General features: G+C 37.1%; 1 protein-coding gene across 6 annotated transcripts in view; it reads right to left on the bottom strand.

The window, feature by feature from the left end:
- ACSS3 (acyl-CoA synthetase short chain family member 3) overlaps nt 1-25,077 on the bottom strand; it is a 93,148-nt gene that overhangs the window by 54,298 nt on the left and 13,773 nt on the right. For 4 of the 6 annotated variants that reach the window (XM_040062885.2, XM_040062887.2, XM_040062888.2 and 1 more), the window contains 6 exons: nt 21,406-21,540; nt 20,960-21,100; nt 18,618-18,698; nt 18,439-18,534; nt 11,741-11,892; nt 6,791-6,894 (listed from right to left, as the gene is read on the bottom strand). In XM_040062885.2, the coding sequence (XP_039918819.1) occupies nt 6,791-6,894; nt 11,741-11,892; nt 18,439-18,534; nt 18,618-18,698; nt 20,960-21,100; nt 21,406-21,540 (709 nt within the window). The remainder of the gene's footprint in view (nt 1-6,790; nt 6,895-11,740; nt 11,893-18,438; nt 18,535-18,617; nt 18,699-20,959; nt 21,101-21,405; nt 21,541-25,077) is intronic. The other 2 variants (XM_040062886.2, XM_040062891.2) reach the window with 1 other exon arrangement.

The raw sequence follows: 25,077 nt of genomic DNA, 5'->3' as shown, positions 1-25,077 counted from the left end.
CACAATAAACCTATGAAGCTGTAATGATTTATTCAAACCAAAAACACCCTAGAGAATATGTATATAATCCAGACATACCTTCTTTGATGTCCAAGAATGAGAAAACCACGCAGAACTGAAAGGTCAGTCTCTGCCTTGGCAATGCCCATTGGCCACTAAAAATACCTCCTCCTCTCTCTCCTTCAATAAGGAGAATAAATAAATAAAACCTATTTGAAGTGGATGTCCTAAGACGACACTGAAGGAATGACAAACTCCTGTTACTAATGATACACAGTCCACATGTGATTACTAAACAGCAAACAATGGCTGAAACAATCTATATTTTTCATACTCTTAAAGGACAGAATGCAAGTCTCCAGCAGGAGACATGAAAAATGTCATCAATGCCTGTTTATAAATTCAGTTATCCAGTAAATAATGCTCAAGGGACTCAGTAAATCAGGGCTGCAGAGAAGTAGAAGTTTCTGACAAGTAATTCCCACTTCTGTAGAACTTTGCAGGGTCAGCTAAAAAAAAATCAGCTTTAACTAAAAAAAAATTATCTGAGTCTTGACAGGATGTACACATCTTTAAAAAGCATGAACTGCGTCCACTGAGGCACCTGATAACCTAAACCAGTCGCCTGGACTTTAGAAGAAATTTGTTTCATCTCTTTCATTTCAACTTCAGGTTCCTGGTTCCTGTAACTCCAGAACTGAATTTCTGTCACTTCAAAAAACAAGTCAAGAATTGACTCTTTGTTGCAAATTAAACAGCCATCCTTTCTTTGGTTTACCTTTCCCACTGCCTTTGGGTCTGAGAATTTCAAGACATTGAATGAAATCACAGGGCTGATACGTATTTTTGAATGGGGCAAAGTGGAAGGTGACTGAATAACAAAATGTGGAATCCAACTGACAAAAGGGAAACGGAGATCTAGCCTGAAAATGTAATTCACCTAAAGAATGGTTCTTTAGTGCAAACCTGAAAAGATTAGCTAACAAATCATTTGCAAAATCCATCTTTCCAGATACTCATATGAAGGAGATTCTGCATGATGTTGCCAAGACAACACAATGGAAACTGAAGTCTGGGGACCCTGTCATGCTGCTTGGAGATCACATTAATAAACTCTTTCCCATACATGATTGTCTCAGAAGTAGTCCACTGAAATATATTCATCTGAGTATACTTACCCATGATTCATATTTTTTACAATGAATTCAATGATACATTTGTATTGTTTATATAGTCCTCATAAAAGATCTGCATAACCATTATTAAACCACTATGTTTAACTACCTAATACCAGTATGTCCTAATAAAAATATTACCAACATAGCATGTACATGTTTTAGAGGTAAGACATAGATAAAGAAAAAGAATAATTTTAGAAGTGATAGACTCCATTATTAATTATATTACAGAACTTGGAGAATTCCTACCAGAAAATTTTATCACACCATCTAAGAACATCCAACAAAATGTGCACATATTACACCCTTGTCAGCAGCCATAATGTATCAAGCACCATTTGATTTTTGTCCTAATGCCTGCTACAGACACCAACTCCTTGCTGGATAAGGCAGCCTATTTCCAGGAAAACAGAAAATGTATGCAATTGTTTCATAGTTTTGCCTGCTAGTGAGCTGATATTCAGGAAATAGTAGATAACTCCAATTGAACCTACTACACTTGCACACTCTGTAACTTTAATTTCCAAATTACACAACTAAAAAGTTCTATGGAAACATGTATCTTGACTGAGATTTTACGCCAATCAGACTCTATCACTGAATTTTCAGCTTCAGTTCTGTTTCGCCTGAATTTTCCTACACATCCTCAAAGACAGAGCCTCAAAATGTTTTTATTTAAAAATATCAAGACAAAAAAACCTCTTTATATTCTACACTTATTATGAAGAAATGGAAATATGACTTACTGTTTTCTCAAAATGTCAAAAGTTATGTGGCAGAGTTTCATTTTTTTAGCTAACACAAAAGCAGCTGAAAATGTTTAACACAAACTTTCTTTCAGAGCCTTCTGCTTCCACAGCTCATCACAACCTCCTGGCTGTCCCACCCACCCCACCACCCCCGCCCCCTTTTTTTTTTTTTTTTTTCCCCTAGAACTCAAAGCTAGCTCCAAAATCAAAGTAAGCCAAACTCACATTTCTTTGTCTATTGAAGCTCCCTCAGAATGAGGGTAGTCACACAGCAGATACAACCCAAACACTTTTTAGGCTATTTCAAATAAATTTGGCAAGGCTCCTTGTAATTTAATTACCTGGAATACTAAAACAGAGCAAATGTATCACTGCCTTAAAATATAATGACAGAGAGAGAGAGAGAGAGAGAGAAAACAAGGTCCAAAATGTGCACTCCAGTTCCCATTCAGAAAAAGATATCGCAAAGCATATGTAAATAAGACCATAAAATTATCTCTCAGAAAAAAAATCTGTTTTCTGACACTGAATTTAAGGCTTACTGGATAGTTTGGGGCAGGATACTTGTCTTTCTCTATTTAATGTCTGCAGGACAGGGATAACTACTTATTTCACAGGGGTGTCGAAAGTATTAATTGCTTGTGTTTGCACAACAATTTTGAATATGAAAATTGCTATTGAAGTGCTAAGTGTCAATTGTATAAATAAGCAAAAACTTAAGACCTGCACAAACCCAAACAAAACTCTCCTCTCTCCAGGTACAGCTAAGCATAGGATCAGAGGACCAGAGAATAACATCCTTTCATCCACTGCCATATCTCCAAAGAAAACAGCAAGTTCTTCCCAGTCCTTACTGCCTGAAATCCTCCTTGCCACTCATTGATCCTGTGACTTATATTTCACAGTTTGTAAGATATGCTTACTATACTTGTAACACAAGCATTAACATTTAAAATGAGTGTTATTGATAAAGGTGTACTGATACAAAGCAGTTTTAAGCAATCAGCTTTTCCAGGTGTAGCTGCTTTGAAGTCCCTTAATGGAAGCTTTCTTCTGTTTCAAAGTACCATTTCAATTCACAGTGATTTCAAATACACTACATACAACTTCCAAGAAGAAATTAAAAGAGATTCACATTTCTTTGTTCATACTACTTTATTTCTAGTTACATATATGGCAAAGGAGCCAAGAGTTTCAAAGACATCTTACTAAACCTGAAGATGGAAGTGGTTAACATTCCTATTTTATAAAACTTTTGTCAGTCTTCTGTTTCCCATAACTCATACTCATTTCCATTTCCAAATTATGACTCAGTCACTTCTCATCTCTACAAAACTCAACTTTTCCTTACCTTCCTCAGTCATTAACAAAGAAATAGAAATTACTCCATTGTGCAAGAAACATTATTTAGCCAGATACTTCTCTTCCTCCATCTTCTGCTTTAGCCTCAGCTGAAAGAGCCAAGGTAACTGCCTAAGTAACTGCCTATAGTTTTCAGGCAAAATTAAGATGCCAGAATTTCTCAGAGTTTTGCAATGCTCTTGTTTGGGAAGAATACAGGTAATACCAGCTTAGGGAATAAGTACCAATTTGTCAGACTAGCAAAGGTCAAAAGCATTTTCATATGTAGAAGTAAATCAGAAACTTTCAATCGGAGGTATAACAAAACAGCAATTTATAACTTCAGCTGAAATTAAATGGATAAAAAAATTATTCTGTTATAAAAAAGATGCATTTTAAAAACTTACTATCTCTATGTAGCACAGCTAATAGTCTCAACTTCCCCCTGAAAGACGTGACTAGGGTTTTTTACTGTGTTTTTAACGTGCTTTTTTATTTTGGAGATAGTTCAGAAAAATTTTATTTCTGAATCTGTGTGTCCTTATTCTGTCAAGAGTCACTAAACTTGCATATTTCTAATGAAGTAAACTGCCACTTATCTAGTCTGTAAAATATTTTACATTCAGTACATATACCTTTAACCTCATGTACTGAGATCAATACTGTTTGGTTGAAATGGCTTTTCCAGCACAGAAATCCACTTTCAACATTTTGACAAGTGACAGACAAGGATGAAAGTGAGAGAACTGCTTGTTTTTCCACAGTTAATGGGATACATTTTGTGTTCTGCTAAAGAGGTGAGTGAAGAGCAGAAGAGAAGACTTCCACCTGTGGCAATGGCGGCTATGCTCCAGGACCCAGGAGTCTTGGTGGATGACAAGGTGACCATGAGCCCGCAGTGCCCTTATGGCCAGGAGGGCCACTGGCACCCTGGGATGCATAGGGAAGAATGTGTCCAGAAGGCTGAGTGAGGTGATCATGCCCCTCTGCTCAGCCCTAGTGAGGCCACATCTGGATTCTTGTGTTTAACTCTCCACAGTTCAAGAAAGACAAGGAGCTACTGGAAAGGGTCCAAGTAGCAAGTGCTACCAGGAAACCTATTCCAGCATTGGCTCCTCTCTCCATGGATCTACATGACCTTGCCAGGAGCCTGATCCAGCATGGGCCTCCCACAGGGTCAAAACTTCTTCTCAGGCATCCACTTGCTATGACATGGGTCTCCTTCATGGGCTGCAGGTGGATCTCTGAATCCCCATGGACCTCCATTGGCTGCAGGGGCACAGCTGCCTCACCATAGTCTGCACCACGGGCTGCAGGGGAATCTCAGCTCCAGCACCTGGAGCACCTCCACCCCCTCCTTCTCCACTGACCTTGGGGTCTGAAGAGTTGTTTCTCTCACATGGTCTCACACCACTCTTCTCTGGCCACAATTAAAGTTATGCAGTAACTTTTTTTTTTTTTTTCATTTTTGAATATGTTATCACATATTACCATGTTACCACCATTCCTAATTGGCCCAGCCGTCACCAGCAGCACATCCATCTTGGGCCTTCCTGGGAGGTATCCAGTATTTACACAGATTGAAGAAGCGCTAGCCAGACTTCTCAGTGGTGCCCACTGACAGTACAAGGGCCAACAGGCACAAACTAAAAACAGGATATTCCATCTGAGACCAAAACATATATGTTTACTGTGAGGGCAGTCAAACACTAGCACTGGCTGGCCAGAGAATCCCCATCCATGGAGATACTCAAAACTGAACAGGATCCTGGGCAACACTCTCTCTGACCCTGCTTGAGAAGAGGGACTGAACTAAACGAGCTCAGGAGGTCCTTACCTCACCCAATGACTCTGTGATTCTTACTTCCTTATCCCTTGAAATTCAGTTCTCTGATAGGAACTGACTTAGTAAATTTTTTCATTCACGCTGAAGGTCTTGCTTTCATTCAACAGCTCACATTTCCACACAAATCACTTGGGTCTTCATTCTAATCAAATTGTTAAATGCTCTCAAACAAAGTATTTGAAATGGCCTTTGTTCATTAAGTCATGATACAATTTAATTTAAAACCATGCCAGGAATTTACAATTTAAGAAACACACTATACTCTGAGCTGAGTCTTGGTGTTTGAAAAATGTCTAAAATACAGTCTTAACTCTACACAGTGCAAGTTACATTACATCCATATGCTTAAAATCTCTCATTGATATTTATATACTTGAGATACATCTGAAAGAACACTGTAACATGAAACTTTTGCACTAAATATACGCAAAAGCTATGGCAATTTTATATGTAATATATAGCTGTATATCTGCACAGACAGATAAAAACATGTGCAAAATTACATACAGTTACCTTGATTACTGAAAGTTCAGCAATTCATCAAAGGCATTATTTGATCTTTTAGCCTTTTTCAGTTAATTTCTCATTTTGCATTGTCCAGGCTTGCCTACAGACATTAATATCACAGATAACTGAACAAAATAGAGGTCTTTTGCCTTGTATTAATCATATTAAATCCAGATGAAATAAAAAATTATACTACTATCTTCCAGGACTTTTTCAGTATTTATCCAAGATTGTGGTTTGTGTTGTTAAATAAAAACAATCCATTATAAGCCTCCTCAACTGATTTAATTGCATAACATATAGATGAATTAAACAGTTTCTCCCTACCACTCTAATCTTCTACAGCTTCTACTTGAATTATCATAGGAGAACATCAGAAGGTTTTTCTTTATAGAGAAAGACACCACACATCTCAAATCAATGATAAACAGAAAACACAAGAGGTATTTCTTGGAAGGGAGCAAAGAAGGGAAGGAAGGAGAGAGCACTTGTAATACTTTTTCATTGATTAATCAGAAATAATGTGTATAAGAAGCAAAATCCAAATTCAATCGTCTAACAGTGAAATTTAAAGATATATGAATCAACAGTTAAAAGGAGATACATTTGATCAAGTCTTAATCCAGGATTCAACTAGGATTTTTGCAAGGTTACATATAGATTGGTACTCTGATTCCTTCACTGCAGTGAAACAAATGGCAAACACCCTAAAATAATCACTAGAATTTGGATGACATCCATAGAGAACAGTATTAAAGACAACGAGTCTACTCTATACAGCAGAATGTTTGTTTTTAATTACACAAATTATATATGCAAAAAACTTAGGTTTAAGCCTCAAATAGCAAACATTCTGTCACACAGCAGTCACAAATGTAAACAACATAAAAACACGCTTGAAAAAATACTGATATAAACTTTTTTTAAACATGGATACCAGAAAATAACCTTCTTTTGTTATATAGCTTTTACAAGTATCTTGTTCTAAAAATACCCTGAAGTCACTTTTCAGACCATTTCCAAAAAACATTCTTCTGGCTTGAATTTTTTTTTTTTTTTAATATTTATTTAAATGTTCATGGAAAGAGAAAACAATTTTACCTTCAGACTCAGGAATCAAGTCAGAAAATACTCACTGTATTTTAAAAAAGGTATTCTAAACCACTCACCAGTTTGCCACCAGTGGTCCAAGACAGGTACCTTGAAGACTCTTTTTGACCATTCTAGCGTGTCCACATCACAGTGCTCACCAGCTACAAACATCATTCTGAACCTTTAAATAAAAATAAAGTCTGTATCTTGATCTGTATGTGGAAAGGAAAACAAGAAAATGAATACAATAAACGTCTCTAGCCACTGTTCCAGACCAAGGGAAAAGACAAGGAGGATTTTTTCTTTTTGTATTCTCTTTCCTACTAAATAACAATTAGAATATTTGAAGTATTAATTTAAGCTACTTAATATTTCATCATGTAAAAGAAACTTTATTTGCTAAATGCAAAGACCTTGGGAGACCAGAGGCAAGCAACCGTCAGTTGAAGAAAAAATAATTTAATGCACTGTACACGGTAAGTAACTGGGTAGATATCTTCGTTAGCATTGCAGTACAATCTCTCACAGCCAGATGCATGTCATTGACATTTTGTTTCACTTCAAGTGCATTTTGCATGAAGACAACTGCTGAACACAGGGCTTCGTTTGTGTCCTTCAAAAGTGGACACAAACTGCACTGGTTTTGTAAAAATAGTCGCCACAGTAGACTTGTGGCCACAAAATGAGAGAACTCTTAGATAAGGTAGGGATGACACAAATTTCACTTCAGAGGGATGCCATTTAGAAAGACTATGAGTATCATCTTTCCATGGAAATGAAATCCAGAATGCACATTAGACAAACACCAAGAACATATAAGACAAGGGAAAAGTTGATATCTTCTTATCTCCTGAGCCAAAAGCTCAAATTCCTGTCTTGAATTGTCAACCTTAATAATCAGATTTAATAATCTGCAGCCTCAAGATCAACTTTATGTTGTGAGAAGAAGAAAAATTAGCACTTCAGCAAACTTACAGCACAAAATCACCAAAAAGAGTATCAGAGAATAGTGCCACAAGTCTAAGCATATGAACTATGGAATTATTTCTCAGACAGTATAGGAAAACAAGAGATGAAAATGGCTATGAAATGTTCCACTGAACAATTTTTTTAGAAGTCCACTTAAAACTTCAAAGCATGTCATTCCACCTGTTACTGTAATCATCTATCCCTGCAGTGTAGTTAATTGAGAAGAAAGGTCCTTAAAGCCTCTCTGTTAAATAAATGTCCTCCAGCTGTTCTGAGAACCTGCATTCCTAACATGAAAATCAGCACAATCAAGCTTTAGACCCTATACAGGAGTCCAGCAGAATGGACTTTCAAGTATCACCTGACATATAGGGGACAGATCAATGTTCTTAATGGTCCTGAAGCAATAAATATTGTTCAAAACACGGCACATGCGTTTGGTGTCACTCCAAGCACAGAAGAAACCACGTTTCCAAACTATTTCCCAATAGCTTAAATGTTCATATGGGGTAATAATCTGAGCTTCACTTTTCCAAATTAAAAGATTGTGGAAAGATTTTTGTTTTAAATTCTGGAATGCCACACAACAGTTTGAAAGGCAGGGGCAGGGGTGTTCCTGGCAAAGAAAAAACTCTGTCTGCATGATATTAATAAGACTTTTTCTTAAAAATACACCAATGAAGGTTCATTTGCACCCTCTTAAATTAATTGGAAATAAAGATTTTGTACTAATTTTTAATGCACTTGGAGACTACATACATACACACCACAAATATATGTTTTATCATTTATTTAAACTAGTAAAATTTTAAAAAATATATTTCATATCTTTTGATTTTTCTCTCCATTGATGTGTTTGTTCATATTCCCTTCCTGAACAAGATTTTACCTTGAATATGAGAATCCAAGCATTGAAGGTTGTCTGTGACAGAGTCATGAGAGACACAGAAAACAACTGCAGCTCAGGTCCACAAAGGCTCTTCCCTGAGTACAGTTCAGGATCCCACCAGGAAGGGCAATGTATAATCAACAACAGGACAGAGTATAGGGTGGCAACAGGCAGAACTTCATTACGTACTTCTGAGTACGTAATCACATATCCTCTTAGCAGCATGTATGAAATGTCAAATCTATGGAGAAAATATTTCCTCTAATGGTTTTTGAATTTGCTACTTTAATTTCACATACTCTGTTTCTGCACTACAAGAAAGATAATGGAAGTTTCTTACCTACTTTATATTCATTATTTCTGCACAGTTCTCATGCAGCCTCATACTTCTTTCTTAAGTCCCATTCAGTATCCGATGAACAACCTAGAATCTCTAAATGCTCTTGATATAAAATTGCAAACAATCTCAACTGACCAAAAGTCAAGCAAGCAAAGTAGACTATGGGGATATAAAAGGCAAACTATTACTTGTATGTTAATCAAACTGCTGAGTAGTTGCCCCATTTCACGCAAAAACCATCACGTGTCAATAACTTGGAAATTAGAACATCCAGCTCACAATTATGTCAATTATAGGATGAGGTGTGATTCCAAAATATGGAAAAGAGTTAATGGCTTAGTATTATGGAGCTACCTTCTGAAGAGAAGAAAGGATTCAAAGAACAGAATACATTTAGGTAGTCCAAGCTCATGGAATTTGGATGTTACTTGTTTTTGAACATAAGAGGCAGTAATGCTCAGCAGCACCAGATGTTATCAAAAGCTATGTCTTTAGATCTCTATAAATACACGGTTGAACAAGGCTTTTGACCTACAGTATTAAAAACTAAACATCTGTTTTACTGTTAAGCATGAGCTGTGTTTTAAGACATAGGTGACATTTTGAGTCAAAAGCACAGAAATTTCAGGATTTGGCTCCAATAGACAAAAGGAATTTAAAGCATACACATTAGAACCATTGGAAACTTCTTATGTAATTTTGTGCAGAGGCCAGTTGTGGTGGTGCAGAACTGTTTTATTAGGTTTTTATAAGAAGTTTATGTTATGGTTCGTTTCACTGTATCCCCAATTCTGTATCCCTTTTGTGTTGTCTGTATAACAAGGTGTTTTGCGTCAGTCCTCCCACTCCTCACCTGACTTGTAACATCCCCCTCTGCCCCAACCCCCCTCTCTGGGGCAGCTTGTCTATCACTTTGAGGGGCCCTCCCAAGTTGTGAAATCTCAGGGAGAGGGCTTCAGGTATTAGGCCCCCTGGGGGGAATTCCTTTAGCTTTGGATTTAGTGGTCCAAGGCTTGGGGGTGGGCACACCTTGTTACCCCTGAATTCCCTGTTTTGTTATTTTGTTGTGTCCTCCCTGGAACCCCTCCCCCGCTTATAGGGGGTAGGAGGGAGGAAAAAACTCTCTCAGCATCTCAGCCTCTCAGCTCAGAGCTCTGAGCCTCTCTGCTCCTCAACCCTTGAGCTAATAAACATCTTTTAACCTGCTAAGCTGAGAGCCAGCCTTTTCTCTTCTGCTGCTGTTGGCTGTCACAACACTATCGGGTCCAGCTGCTAAGCCGGGAAGCCGAAACGAACTGGGAACTTCTGTGGCTGGGTTGACTTGAGCTAGCCGGAGGTCAGCCCCCGCCCGGTGCGGGACAGAACCAGACACAGCCAGTGATGCCACAAACATAAGTTCTTACAGAAAACTTATTTACCTACATCATTTCAAAAGAACACAAGTTGGTTTATAACTCAATTTACTTACGTAAATCAAATACTTCCTTTTGTATGGAAGTATTTGATTTACGTAACCTTTTTGATTGCCTACCACCTCTTCTCTTTATCATTAACTGTCTTTTTTAATATGATTTTTTTTAAGTGACATTGACCTTTACCATTTATTTAACAGAACTTTTCATTTAAAAAAGTGCCATGGTGGAAAACTCTTTGGGACTGTATTCCTGGATGCAGTCTCTAAAGTAAGGTTCCATTTTAGTGCATGTAGCAGAAAGACATTTCAAAGATTCTTCACTATGTAACAAAGAAGAAAGCATCACAGATCAAGTAAATGAACTAAAAGTAGGACTGCTTTCAAACTGCATCAGACAGAATTCACTTCACCTTGAATACAAAAGTCTATCCAAGTAACACTGAAACCCAAGTATTTTCCTAGAATGAAAATTTTAATTACCTGACAGTCTTTCTTAATAGTTGTACCTACTAGATATTAAATGCAGCATTAGAGGGTTTAGTAAAGAGACTTCACATCCCAGTGGATGACATGGTCCAAAGCTGAGTGAATTATGAGACAAGTAAAGCTGCAGACAAGTGAAGAAGCTCATTTGATATGACTGAATAGGAATGATGAAATACCTCTTTACATCTGTGGCAACTGACACTGCAAGAAGACTTATCTAGAATTCTCATTTGACAGAGAATGTGACAACTTATAAAGCAGGTTAGCAGATTTCCCATTAAATGAATACTCTAAAGACAAAGTAATTGTCTAAGAAATTATAAGGAACAGCAATTAAATTTTCTAGCACCTGAATCACATTCTTATCAAAAAACATCACAGGACAATAGCACATTAGTGTCTTAAATAAGCTTGTTTCTTACTTCAAGGAGGAGTAAGGATTGATGATAGCAGTCAAAACAGATGGAAGCTTGTGATAAGCTTGTAACGAATACCTCAGGAATAAATCCAGTTTACTAATAATAAACTTTCCTGAGCAATTAAGAATGTGGAGGTCTAATGAAGCTACATGGCTTTGCATCTTCCCCTCCTCTTTGAACAAGGGTGATAATAGATGTTCTTGGGACTGAGTACTGCCTATATAGTCTGACACAGTCCCTGTTTGATGCTGAGCAAATAATTCAACTTCAAGATTAGATTTGGTCCAAACCCTCATATTTTTCATTTTTAGAATGTTTACCATAAGATACAGAAACTTGGTCTGTAGAACTACTAAACACTCACAGATCCAAGTTACTGTGGGAAGCATTTCATAAATATAATGCTAATACCACATTTTAACTATATAATACTATACCCCAGTTACGCTTATTTTCAGTTCATGCAGCCTGTTTTCTGAAAAAACTGCTTCCCCTCTATCCTTACTTCACCTTTTCAGCGAGTACTGCTTTCCCAAGGCTGCCTCAGGGTCCTGCTGACGGATTGCTCTAATTGCAGTTGGTGAAGTAAAGAAGGCAGCTACTTCATGCTCTGCTAGCACACGGAAATAGGCACCAGCATCTGGCGTTCCCACAGGCTTCCCCTATGGAGAGAATAATTTAAAATGGTCACAGGATAAAAATACCTCATAATTCCTTGACAGTTCAAGGCTTGAACACGTAACAGTAGTGGTAGCCACAGCAACAAAAGTAATTTCAAGTAAGACTTCAGAGGAGGCTTTGTTAAAAATAATAATACTGTGAGTGTATCACTTGTAGAAATAAATTCATGAGCTTTGGGAAATGTCCCTCAAGTAAAACACAGCACATACTGATTTCTACTTTAAAACTAGGACAAATGGATATGCAAATAAAAAGACAGACACAAAGATAAGCTGCTTTGTGGCAGCAGAGAGAGTCATGTCTATGCCAACCCTGAGATGCAGTTCAAGAAATACCCACACTCCCTCTGAACAGAGTCTCTGGACACAGTGGCACTGCAGCTATATATTCCCATGTACAGATAGCTTTTTCTTACCTAGAAATTTTTCTCAAATCTGGTAAATTTCCACTTAGCTGCTTACAACTGGCTTTTTGGAACCTTCATGCTACCCCACATGAAGCCTGGAGAAATCCTGAAGGGCCCCTATTCTGTTTCAAGTGTGCTACCAGACTGTGGTCTGGTTGGGGTTGGGTTTCTCTTGAGCTAAGAGGCATAGTCAAAAGACTGTAAACAAAAGTAATCATTTATGACAATTTCAATGGTAAGTAATCCTAATAAAAAAATAATCAAGAATACTTTTCTGTGGTGTTGAAAATATGAAAAGCAGTTAGCACAGAATCATATAATCACAATCTTACTGTATGTGGTAATTACCACATTGCATGAACTGCCCCATACATGTTCCAAAATTAAAAGATGATGTTAACGTAGAATGAGTTTTACCTCCACAGGTACCACCATAACCTTTCACTGGAAAGGCCACACTTAGAAGATGAACTTTGAACAAAGCACGCAAGACGAAACTTATAGACTTTTCCTACTGCATCCAGCTGAGCCTGAACACTGACAAGAGCACTGGTGAGCCATTAGCCAGATTCAAAGAGCACAGGACAGCCAAGGCTGGATGTGTACCAGTGGTTTTGCCGTCCTGTGGTGTGATACTGCTCCTGGTGAGAGGCATCCTCAAAAAGAGGAGCACCATAAAAGATTTTTTTAAAAAAGACAAATAGAATGCACAATTGAAAAGCCATTTTTAAAAGGATTAAGCAGGCAGTGAGAAAAAAATGGAGAGAAAATAAATGAAAAATAACAGTTCCCAGCCCAAGTAGCAGAGAGTAATATAATCAACACCAAAACTCCTCTTTTTGCAATTAGCCTATCCTTAATTACCAAAAGAAATGCAAAATGATAGTTGCTGAAAAAGTGAGTTTACATCCTTTTTACTGTTAGATAATACACAGTACCCAAAGAAAAATCTTTCACTAGACCTGTCTTGAAGCATCACCCTAGCAGACTTTTTCATCACAACTTTCATGTGTTCACCAGTATTTGTTCATGAACCTGTTTGTTCAAGTTGACCTCTCTCCCTGTAATGTTGATTATACCTGCAGATCTGTAGGCACCTGGTTAAGAGTTCAAGCCCACATCATTAATGCTAAAACAAATGGCCTCGATTCTGAAAAATGCCAAATTGCCAGAAACCTCTCATTAAGTAATTATGCACTTGAACCAGTATCAGTCATCTGGACACCAAAACACCTAGCTGTGGAGCAAGTTGAAATTGGTTAATGAAGTAGGCTGCTACTTTAACCAAATGTAAATAGCAATGTAAATATCCAGAGCCCATAAAAGGGCTATGTCTGGCCCTGAACACACCCACTACTACTCCCTCCCAGATCCCTACTTCACACCTGATCTCTGCCTGAGCTATGTCACAGACATGCCTGTGCCTCAAACTTCCAGCAAAGCCTGAGCCTGACAGTATCTTCCACACAAATGGTTAAACCTTCAGGAGTGCTTGGGTAAACATGCAGGACTCCATAAATATCCAACAGGTGGATATTTTTTTCGCAGGTAAGCTAAAGCAGTTTCGGTTTGGAGTTACCAGTCTCAGATATAGGAGAAAACCAAATAAAACACAACAGTAGAAAGAGGAGAAAATTCACCTGACAGTTGATAGGGAATACAATCCAGAGCATAAGATATTCATTTAGGTAAAAAAAAAATCTGGCACAGGCATAAAATATTCCTACTGATTCTGCAGAAAAAACTTCCAAGTGTCTTGGACGCTGTTCAGAGTTTTGCAAACACATAAACAAAATGGACATAATGTGTCAGACTGAAATGGTTAATGGCTTAAACATATTTAAGACAACTGAAGGACTTTGCCCACTATAGCAAAGTGTGCAAAGAAGTCCATCTGCGATCACCAAATCCATCCCTCCAAACATGCCTCCCAATGGGAATTCAGACAGTGAGTTAAGCCCCTGACAGGGAACCTGAGATAAAATAAAGGTGGCATACTGTCCAGTTTACCTCAGGTCTAGGAGAAGGAAACAGGGCTGGGAAGAAGGATGCATCCAAGAGGGAGGAGGTGAGGTTTTTTGGGAGTGCGATGGTAAAACCTCTGGTCCTCTTTAGACAGAGGGAGTGAACATCCACCGCCATGAGCCATTCATGGGAGAGGTGTCTCTCTCATCTTAGAAGGGGTCATAAACCATCAAAGACCTCCAAAGGTCCCCAGACTCGAATGAGTTTGGGGACCTTTGGAGGTCCCAGGCCTTCTACCAGAGGACTACAAGTGATTCAAAGTTTTGCAACAGATTCAGATTCTGCTGCATAAGACAGTGTAAAACTCCCTCATAGGGAGGTACTTGGGCATTCCCATGTATGCCTGAATGTACATTAATACCCACTGAATCCTGTGTTTCATGGGACCTCCACCACAGAGAACACCAGAAGAAGAGGACCACAGGATGCCACTAGATCCACAAGGGTGCAACTAACTTTCCCCTTAATCTGTCTCTCCTTCTTTCCTCCCTTCTCTTTTGATATTTCTTTCTATCTCTCTCTAACCTCACATTTACTGATAAATAAAATCCATACTATTGACTTTGGCATATGATCTTGTTTGCACCTTAATTAATTTTCCTAATAATCAGATTGTAAACACATAAGCAAACCATATCGGAGACAGTGCAAATTAATTTCAGAGCCCAAAACCTACAAATAAAATTGCTACAGAGAGTAGTCATCTATTATACAAAATGTTCAGAAGCACTTTTAAGAAGTACCATATTCCATGAAGGCTTATTACCCACATGCAATTTTTATTTTAAAAGTTAGCAATTTAAACAGTAAAACCACAGGATAATGAAATCAGAGTATCTTGACAGATTGATGAGTCAATTGGGGGACTAAGCAAAGGAGATACTTCCACCGGATTTCTGAAGAGATCAGTTTGAGACCTGTTGCTATTCAGTATTCACATCAATACTGGAGATGAAAATTGATTTTTAAAAGCTACTGGCAATAATATCAATGGTTGATAGGAAATGAGAGCACAGTAAATGGGAACAAGTAGTTGGAAAGAGAGTGATCTGTCTCACCTAATTTAAAAGAGAAAAGTAAGAACAGACCTGTTACCCCGGTTTTTAAAAACCAAGGTAACACAGACCCGTCTTGTATGAGCTGGGAAGATTCACACAGAAAACATCTACCAAGAAACTCTGAGACAAACAGACAGGAACATACTTCTGGAAGCACTTAAATTTAGCATTTAATTTATGAGACCAACAGCTGAGCAGACATCCCGAGGCAAAAATGTGCTGATGATTTATGATTTCACACATGATTATCAAAAAAGATTCACAGACACCAAGAATTATCAAGGGGATAGGAAAATTCTTGTATGGAGAAAGAGAGAAGCCACCAAGATAGATGACTTAAGTAAAGAGACACAGAAGAAGAGCTATAATAAAATGTCCAACAATGCAGGAGTAAGAGTACATCAATTCCCTTCCTGTCTGACCCCTAACAACAAAGGGGTCACTAAATCCAAAACTATGAGGAAATTCTCTGTATAGAAAAACATTGTACATGGAACTCATTGCCACTAAAACCTGCTGATGCCATAGTGCACGCAAAATCCTGACATACCAGGATTCAAAAGAATATCCTCACAGAGGCATTCATCCTTCTGATGGTGACCCTGCTGCCAAAGCTCACTTAAGACTTCACATATCCTACTGAATTGGCTCCAAAATCAGTATGGGTGATGGCAAAGTGATCCCTGTCAGACTTCAGAGACAGCAATTTGCTTGTAAGGTGATGTTACTGGCTTACAAAAGCAGCAAGAAGAGCTAGGTGTCTCCAAGAACTATGCGAAAGAAGAGTTATTTCAATCTGTTGATCTCAGGTATCTTGCAAATCTTGCAACTACAGGACTCCAGAGAGCCTTGAGAGAGACTCCAGGCACACAGATGTCTTGCTACAGCTCTGTGTGGGACAGGAGCTCCTTCTCTGACCTAGACCACTCAAATTAAGTCCTTAACACCTGGTTCTTGACAAGGAGGATACTGTGTGTATCCTCTTCCTTACTCTAGCTCCAGTTCAAAGTCCCAAACACTGGAACTACAATACTGCCTTTTTCCTGACATCACAGGACCACAAGGAGTAACTAGAATTTCTCTTTATACTGCCCTGTTGCTTACAGCTTGAAATTAGCAAGAGCAACCCAGAGTGGGCTTTGAGACTTCAGGTAGCTTATTTGTTGCTGAATTTTGTAATGTTTTGGAGAAAAACAACACAGGACAGATTATTTAAAACAAACAAACCAAACCAAAAAATACACTTGCTTTTGTATTCAAAAGAATTCATCATAATTTTTGCATTCTTGACAACAGTGTAACAGCAAGTGAAAACTAAAGCATAGTTTCCATAGTAATTTTTAAAATGACAAGCTGCCACCTAAGTAATTTAAAAATAACAAAATGCTTGAAGTAGTGAGGGTATGAAGTCAGCACAGTTTACATTCAATAGTAGATGTCCACAAGCAAAAGGAATGTGAAGTTTTTCCCCCACGGCTAAACAGCACACTGATATTCCCCAACCCAAAATATATAATTAGGCAACCATTTATGAAATTTGACTAAAAATTTATGAATATTTACTATTAATACAGTCTTCTGAGCAGAGGAAAAATTATGCACTGTTCTCTTTGTAAATATTACTTTTATTCCTGCGTATACAGACACCTTCCTTTTCTTCCCATTATTAACCCTTAAAAAGATTACGTTTATGTCATGAACACTGTCTGAAGCCTTGATTAGTGGCATCTTGGAGAAGAAAAATGGGAAATGTACTATTTCTGTTTAATAATGATCTCACCAAGAGCAAAAAAAATCACAAAGCAGATATGTAGGTCAACCTGGTATTAACTCTAATTTTTCTTTATGTTCACCGTTAAAAATTTTTGAAAGGATTTTTACTCCTTTTGTTTTACAACAGTTTAAACTCAGAGGTACCTTTACAATGACAATAACCACGTTGACTCCCATGCATTCACATAGAGATACAAGTTCACTGCAAGATGACTATGCAATAGAAAATGCTGAAGGACTCCTTACTTCGCTTCCTGTTCCTTCTTTTGGCTTACTCTACACCTATTAGAATCAAAACCTCTCCATCACAGTGATTCTCTTCTGACAATTCATGCAACAATTTAAATGTGGCCTAGCACATCAGCTGTGTTCAAACTCAGCCACTATAAAACTACCAAAGTCTTTTTATTATCTGCAAGCCCTTGCCAATTTTCTTACACTGCTTTCCTCGTCTGCTTAACTATTGTGGTGGTGCTGAGTTAATCCCCTTAGAATGAAGAATCTAATTACCATCTATCAGGCACTTAAACATTAATTAGACTACTGTAATTTAATACTCAAGCAAATGCAATATTTGAGTCTACAGATGTGCATTTCTGCTACTGGGTGAAGTTTTTGCTCTTTCTTATTCAGAAAAATCAACAATAAATTCTGATGAAATAACGATGTAAGGCAGCATGATTACTTTTTTGAGCAGCAAAGTAAGAATGCCACAGGCCACTCTAATTTGACTAGTCTTCTCTCCACGCCACTAGGTTTTATCTCCTGAAGGAAAGGACTAAGCCCCAAACATCATCTAAATTTTGCGTTCAGTTTCCTTGAGTGGTAGAGAGGAAAGAGACAAGTCTCCTTAGAAGTTCTGGTTCCAACCACACAGCTCTCAATTGCATTCAACTAAGATCCAGTAAGTATTTTTCATCACAAGACATGCAAAACACAATACTCTCTCCTAATTCCAAAATAAAGGTAGTCTAATTGATAACACAGGTAACATTTCACCACCTGCCATTTCTAGTTCTGTTGTTTCAGAGATTCTTACACTGCTAACCATCACCCTTCACACAAGTGTGGACAAGCTTGAAGGACAGTGAAGTAAGTTTTCCTTAAAAATTACTGTAATAGGTGGAAAGTCTAAACAGTGAAGATACACACAGAATTTAAGTATCTGTGGCATGAAGAACAGACAGGCATAAACAGGATCATATGACCATCAATGGGAGGAGATGCTGCCATTTCCAAGGGGGATTTTTTGGACTGGATCATACCTCATACAAAACTGTAGTATTTCCATGAAGGAGAGGTCCATAGCAAATGTAGGAATGACCAACAACCCAGCCTAAATCAGAAGCCGCCCACCATACCTAAAATGAAATATAAACAAAATTATATTTAGGAGTTATAAGAGGCATTCAAAAATGTTTACATGACATTTAAATAGAATTACCTCACCAGGTCTGAGGCCATATACAGCCGACATGGTCCAGTTTAGCATAACTGCATAGCCACCAGTTGGTCTCACAACACCCTAAATGAGAAAATTTGAGTATTTTAAGTGTTTAAGAGTAAGACTGGAAGGATACGATCATATTGCTGTCTTCAATTAAATGTTAAGGTTTTAGCAGCAATGGAATTTAAGTTGTTCAACTCCAATAATATAAGTATTTCTCACTTAAGAAAAAGACTTCCACTAAAGATGTAAGTTTGGAAAACAAAAGCCAAACACACAATAAAACAAACATTCAGAAGATAACTAGCAAAGCTAAAATTCTCTCATAAAAGTTGGATATACAAATACTCAGTCAATATATGCTGACAAAAAATAAGAGATGAAGTATTTACCTCGCTTTAACTGTACCATCTGAATGCTAGGCATACTTTAAACTCATTGCCTACTCTATCTGTATCATCTTTGCACCTGCAAAGTAGTTGATCCCTGAAAAAACTGGGATGAATTACTCACTGAAATGTCCCTTTCTTGCCCTGACTCTTTTTTAAGATGTCAGAAAATTGTCTTAAACCAATGTATATTCTTGAAAGTTTACTATCTAGCCTGAAGATGAATATATGAATGCTAAATTAATACTACCACAGTCTTCAGCTAAAAGAGGGATTTGAAAATTACAATGAGAGATTATCAACAGCATCATGAACTTTGGTAAACCAAAATCCAGCTCTAGAACATCAAGAACAGGAAACCCTTAGACATATTTTGCAATATTAGTATGGTCAATATATATTTCACCACCTTCTAGCACATTATTCCTAGAAGAAAGGATAAAGTAAACTATATCCTGGTCTCATGAATTAAAATTCAGATTAAATCCACTGGACCAAACAAACTTGCAATGCATAGACAGTACAATACAGCTGTCTGTCTGTCTATGCTGGGCATGGTACACTCTCTTGATGTACTGAATAGAATGAAACAGGCACTTTCAGGACTCAACCAAGATATGAGGGACTGCAGAGATACATTAACTCATTAAAATGGAGATTGCTAAGGAAGAGAAGGGTTTACAAACCTTTCACCAATTTCAGACAGCAGATTGCCTTTGTTCAACTCAGCTTCTAACTTAGCCTCTGCTCTGAGACGAAGAAAAGATTTTAGGAAGGTCATAACTAAGTAGTTTGACCTGCATGACCATTTAAATTAAGTTACTTAAATAAATAAAAAAGTTATTTTATTTACTGAGAGTAACTTGTTGAAAATCTCTCTCTTGTAAGGGTGATTGATTCAAAGTATCTGTATTTTTCTCTGTAGGGAGGACACAGTGAAGTAAACTTCTAAAACTCTGAGATACTCTACTGATACTCAGTCAAGGAAAATATCTTGTAACAAAGGATCTTATCTTGGGATATTGACAATGTAACTGTATGATTTAGGATATATATGTTGCTTTCAAGGTCCCACATCGAAGGTAAAAGCAGAAGACATTTTTCTCAGCAAAACTGATGTTTGTTTTCCCTTACATTCTAAGAGATTCTGAACTTTATAGGTAACACCATTAAATAATTTTTAGCAGTAAAATTGTTCTCTCCAGAGTGTGTGATACTGTCCAAATTAGTGGTGGTAAGACTATTGCCAGAAATTATGTTCAGCTTCCACATTGTAAAAGAGCATTGTAAGTACCAAGAAAACACTCAGAGAGTTCACTTTAAAAATACAATCCCTTAAAAATACCTCATAAAACTAATTTTCATTCAAAAGCAAACATTTTTGAAGAATACCCTTTGTTAATTTTCACTTAATCTAAACTTCTATTTTCAGGGTATTATGTACTCAGAATTGTGCAGTAGCACAAGCATTCAGAACATGCTTTATTTCATTTAATCTGTATTGTCATTCAGCTTGTCTTATCTACAAGAAAATTAGTTAATATGTAAATAATGAACAAGATTAGTCAGCAATATCACCCAAGTGATATATTAACTGGTCTTGTCATTAAGTGACTATACTATGCTTATCTAAGAAAGTTAAAACGCAGAAGATAGTACCAAATAAAAGACATTTTGCTATCCTCAAAAGTTTATATTGTACAAACATTTGAAGAAAATGCATCTTATCTTTATATTACTACTATTTAAATTAAAAAACATGATTTATTCCTAGACACTGCCTTTAAAATAGTGAAATGTGAATAAATGAGATTAAACCATTTGTAGCAATGCTTATCATTTATAGCACTGCGCTCTGGCAAACACTTTCAACCTTTTCAATTAAACATTTATTCAAGAGGAACTGCAAATAATTGGTCACAGACACTTAGACTACTGATAGCCCTTTACCTTGGGCAAACCTGTTGTTCCAGATGTATACAGAATATAAAGTGGATGGTCTGAGGGAACAGAGACACATTTTGAACACTGTGCTTTTGCAAGCTCTTCTTCCCAGTCAAGATCACGACCTTTGGTAAGAGGAACATAGCCCTGCCCATTGAAAAATAAGAAAATTGTCAAAAGAAAACCACATAAAATAAATGGAATTCATTCAAAAAACATTTACTACTGAAATTTTTATATAGTATTATTCAATTTTCTCTAATCTCTCTACTGCCTTAGTTCTATTTACTATTTTAATCTTATGAGTATAATGCTTGCCCTTAAAATTGAAAAACAAACTACAATATTTGTATTGTATACAGTAAAATATTTCTTGCAAAAAAAGTAAAGGCACATGCGCTACACAAAGTTATGTGAAAGTTAACATAAAGGCACTACAACTATACACCCACCAAATTAGGTCGCTGGTAAACAAGAACTTTATCAGGTTTGCTCTGTACCCTTGCCAGTGCTGCTTCTAGGAGAGATATGTATTCCACTTTCCTTTTCGGTTCTACTCCAAAACTTGCTGTTACAATAAGTTTGGGCTAAAAAAATAAGATAGTTAATATGTACATTTGCAATGTATTTTAAATATGTAACCTACTAACATTTTCCATTAAATTCAATGCATACAATTTATCTTTACATAATTAGACACAGACGTTCAGATCAGTTTTCTAGAGTCAATCAAGCTTGTGTAATCTTGCTGTCTATGCATCTGCTTTTTGTTTGGAAAAACATTAATACCTTCTTACACTTCACTATTTTCAAACTCAACTGAGTAATAATAAAACAACATTATTAAATTCTTATTAAGTTGAACAAATATAATGAACACAGAGAGAAACCTCCTGTCCATCTTAGCTCCTCCACTAATGAAAAGTGGTGCAGTGATGTCAACAGTGAGCTGCACTGTTTTGCCTTCTACCTAATGCTTCCAATTTTGTATTTCAACACTAGCTGAAGAACTTTGCTGGCTTTTCACAGCCTGCCAATAAAAGTCACAGGACAGAAAACAGAATAAAGAAGGCAACAAGAGATGGCAGGAAATTAGATATACAGGAAGAGAATAAGCTAAAGTAATAAAGCACATGTGGGAAATACGGCTAGAGTTTTTCAAGAGATGGTTGAACGATTGAGGGTGCAAAATTACTAAAAATCAGATTTGTATAGTTCTTGGGGTTTTTAGACTAGTATCTATTTCCAAATGTGGATTGCAATTAGCCACAGCTTTTATGTAAGATTCCTAAGTCAAGAAATCTGCATACAAGCTATTTGGACTTAGGTCCGAAGATCAGTACTTTTATTTTTTGGGGTTTTTCAGGGGAAAAAAGGTAGCACCAAAGAAAGTATGTGTTAGAACATATTTTACTTGGAAAAGAATGAGTCCTCAATCTCTGTTGGTTTAAAGTTTTAGAAGCTCATTTATCATATGGCACTCAATTTGATCAAGCTACTTTACTAATTGTATGCATTAGCATAAAATCTCATTAAGTAGGCATAAACCACAATGTTTAAGGCACAATGTCTCAGATAAACCACAGTTAAGGCTAAATTAAATTCAGCAGAGAAAGCACAGATTAAACTGTTTTCTTGAGCAATAATAAAATGTTTCCTGTCCAAATATGTCATTATGGAAAGACTCCTAAATGGTTTGTATTCAAAATAAAGATTTTGAATGAGCTTTAAAATTTCAGCATTGATTTTCCTTTCTGGAATGCACTGATTTAATAGACGATGATACAATACAATGCAGTTAAGCCTGAAAATTCATTGGGAGGCCACCCTGAAGGTACCTTGTAATAAATACAAGATACACTGTTCTGTTCAAGTGTTAAGATGAAAGACTCTTGTAATCACTAGCTTTACAGTAATTTGTAGATGATGCCTCCTGGGCTCATCAGCTGCTTTTTATGTAGTAAGGACTTCTAAAAATAACCAATACTAGATTAGCAAAGGTGAGGTACTACCAAAGTGACAACCATCATGGCCCACTCGGGGCAAATCAAAGGCCCTCTACTGGTTTTACATGCTCTTTTCTTCTCTCTGCCTAAAGACATTATTTCTCCTGCACCTCTGCTCCCACACTGCTTTCATACATCCATTTCCCACCTCTTCTCTGACTCTGTGTAGTCCTGTATGTTAAGATTAGATAGAAATATAACATGTTTGAAGGAAAACCAGGGAGAGTTCAAGGGTCTGCTGGAGAAGAAATGAGATAGTTAACAATAGTAAAAAACAACATTATGAAGTACAAATGAGATAAAGCAAGGCCCAATAGTACAAGACATCTGTACAAGACCAACACTTTTATTCTGTTGTAAAGACTCCTCTTAAAAATTCTTCTATACTCTCTAATACTCCTCAAGTGACACAGCTGACACACTTGAAGGAGGGAATGCCATCCAGAGGGACAAAGACAAGCTCAAAGAAGAGACTCATGACAACTTAATCAGCTTCAACAGGGCCAAGTGCAAGGTCCTGCACCTGTGCCAGGCTAAGCCCCCCAAAAAATCAATGCACTCTGGGGAATGAAGGGATTGAGAGCAGCCCTGCCAAGAAGGACCTGGGGATACTGGTGGATGAAAAGCAGGACATGAGCAATGCCTACTGCAATAGGACAAAGCGGTAATGGTATTAAACTGTAAGAGGGTAGGTATATTTAAACTAGATATAAGGAAGAAATTTTTTGCAATGAGGGTGGTGAAATACTGGCACAGGTTGCTCAGGAGAGAGATGATACATGCTCCACCCCTGAGAACATTCAAAGTCACATTTGACAGGCCACTGAGCAACCTGATCTAACTGAAGATGCCGTGTCATTGCAGGGAAGTTGGACTAGATGACCTTTAAAGTTCCCTTGCAACTGTTCCATGATTGTGTGAACCTACCTATTGTTTTGATATTACAAATTATATATTCCCAGACTCAAGTGAAAGGAAAGATGACAAAAAATCCTGTTCTCTTGTTCTGTACCACTTAATCACAATTCACTGCAGAATGCTGGTAACTGCCACCACCTGACACAAGTAGAAATTACTAGCTGCATGAACTTTGCAGCATTCCCAGACCTATTAAAACTCAAGATAAATTAAGGTAAGCTGGCCAAGTGTACCTTTTCATACTCACTAGAAAGTGCTTGTTATTTCTTTCACTCAGACTTTCCAGCAGAGTATGAAGTTTGATCTTTCTTCCACAAGAGCATCTTACAGCTAGCTTTCCAGTGCACATCTTTAACACTTTGTAATTAATTTTACCAATATCAGGTTCTGTACTGCAATTCACATAAAAGCCTAATAAAAAGGTTAAGTTATTGCACAACTGCTTTATTTATCCAGCATTTTTCTGTCTATCACAGGGACTCACAGGTAGCCTCAGGAGTGTGCAATTCACTTATCATGAAAGCTTTACCACACTGAAAATTTGGCATGTTTTAAAATTTAGATTGAGGATGTGCCTCTCCTTACTCACATTTTCATTATACATCAGATGGACCAAAAATCATCCATAACACTGCCTTTTAAAGAAACCAAAAGGCAATGTAAATTAGGACTTAGTCCATGGTTTGTACCTAATAATTATATAGCTAACCCTTCAAAAGAGTTGCTGCGTGACCTTGAGTAGAAAACTTAAACTTCCTCTCTTTTCATTTTGATGCATGAAGGAAGAATTATGATTGTTGTCCTCTCTCCCATTTTTCCCTTGGGAAAAACCATTAGGATTAATTAGTTAATAATTGCAAAATATTCTAAAAGTAAACATGCTAGATGATTTGTATTGTAGCAATCTCCATTTTTAAAGCTTATAATTTTTTTTTCTATATTATTTTTACCAAATTATAGTTTGTTTAAAAAATGGGGAAGTGGGAAGAAAGACAGGGAAAATGAGAGAGCTGTCGTTAGCCTTTTTTCATCATTCCAACCATTTTGGCTATTTTATTAGCATCTGTTAAAGCATCAGAGAGAGGAACGGAAATGCATTCAACTCTCTGTTTAAAATATTTATAAAACTGAAACTTCAGTCATCTGAAAAGCACTTCTGCACACAGAAATCTAAGTGAAAGTTCCACAAATGCTGGACGC

This window comes from Hirundo rustica, chromosome 4 (assembly GCF_015227805.2).
Source record: "Hirundo rustica isolate bHirRus1 chromosome 4, bHirRus1.pri.v3, whole genome shotgun sequence".
Classification (NCBI taxonomy): domain Eukaryota; kingdom Metazoa; phylum Chordata; class Aves; order Passeriformes; family Hirundinidae; genus Hirundo; species Hirundo rustica.
This window is presented reverse-complemented; position numbering and strand designations above follow the sequence as displayed.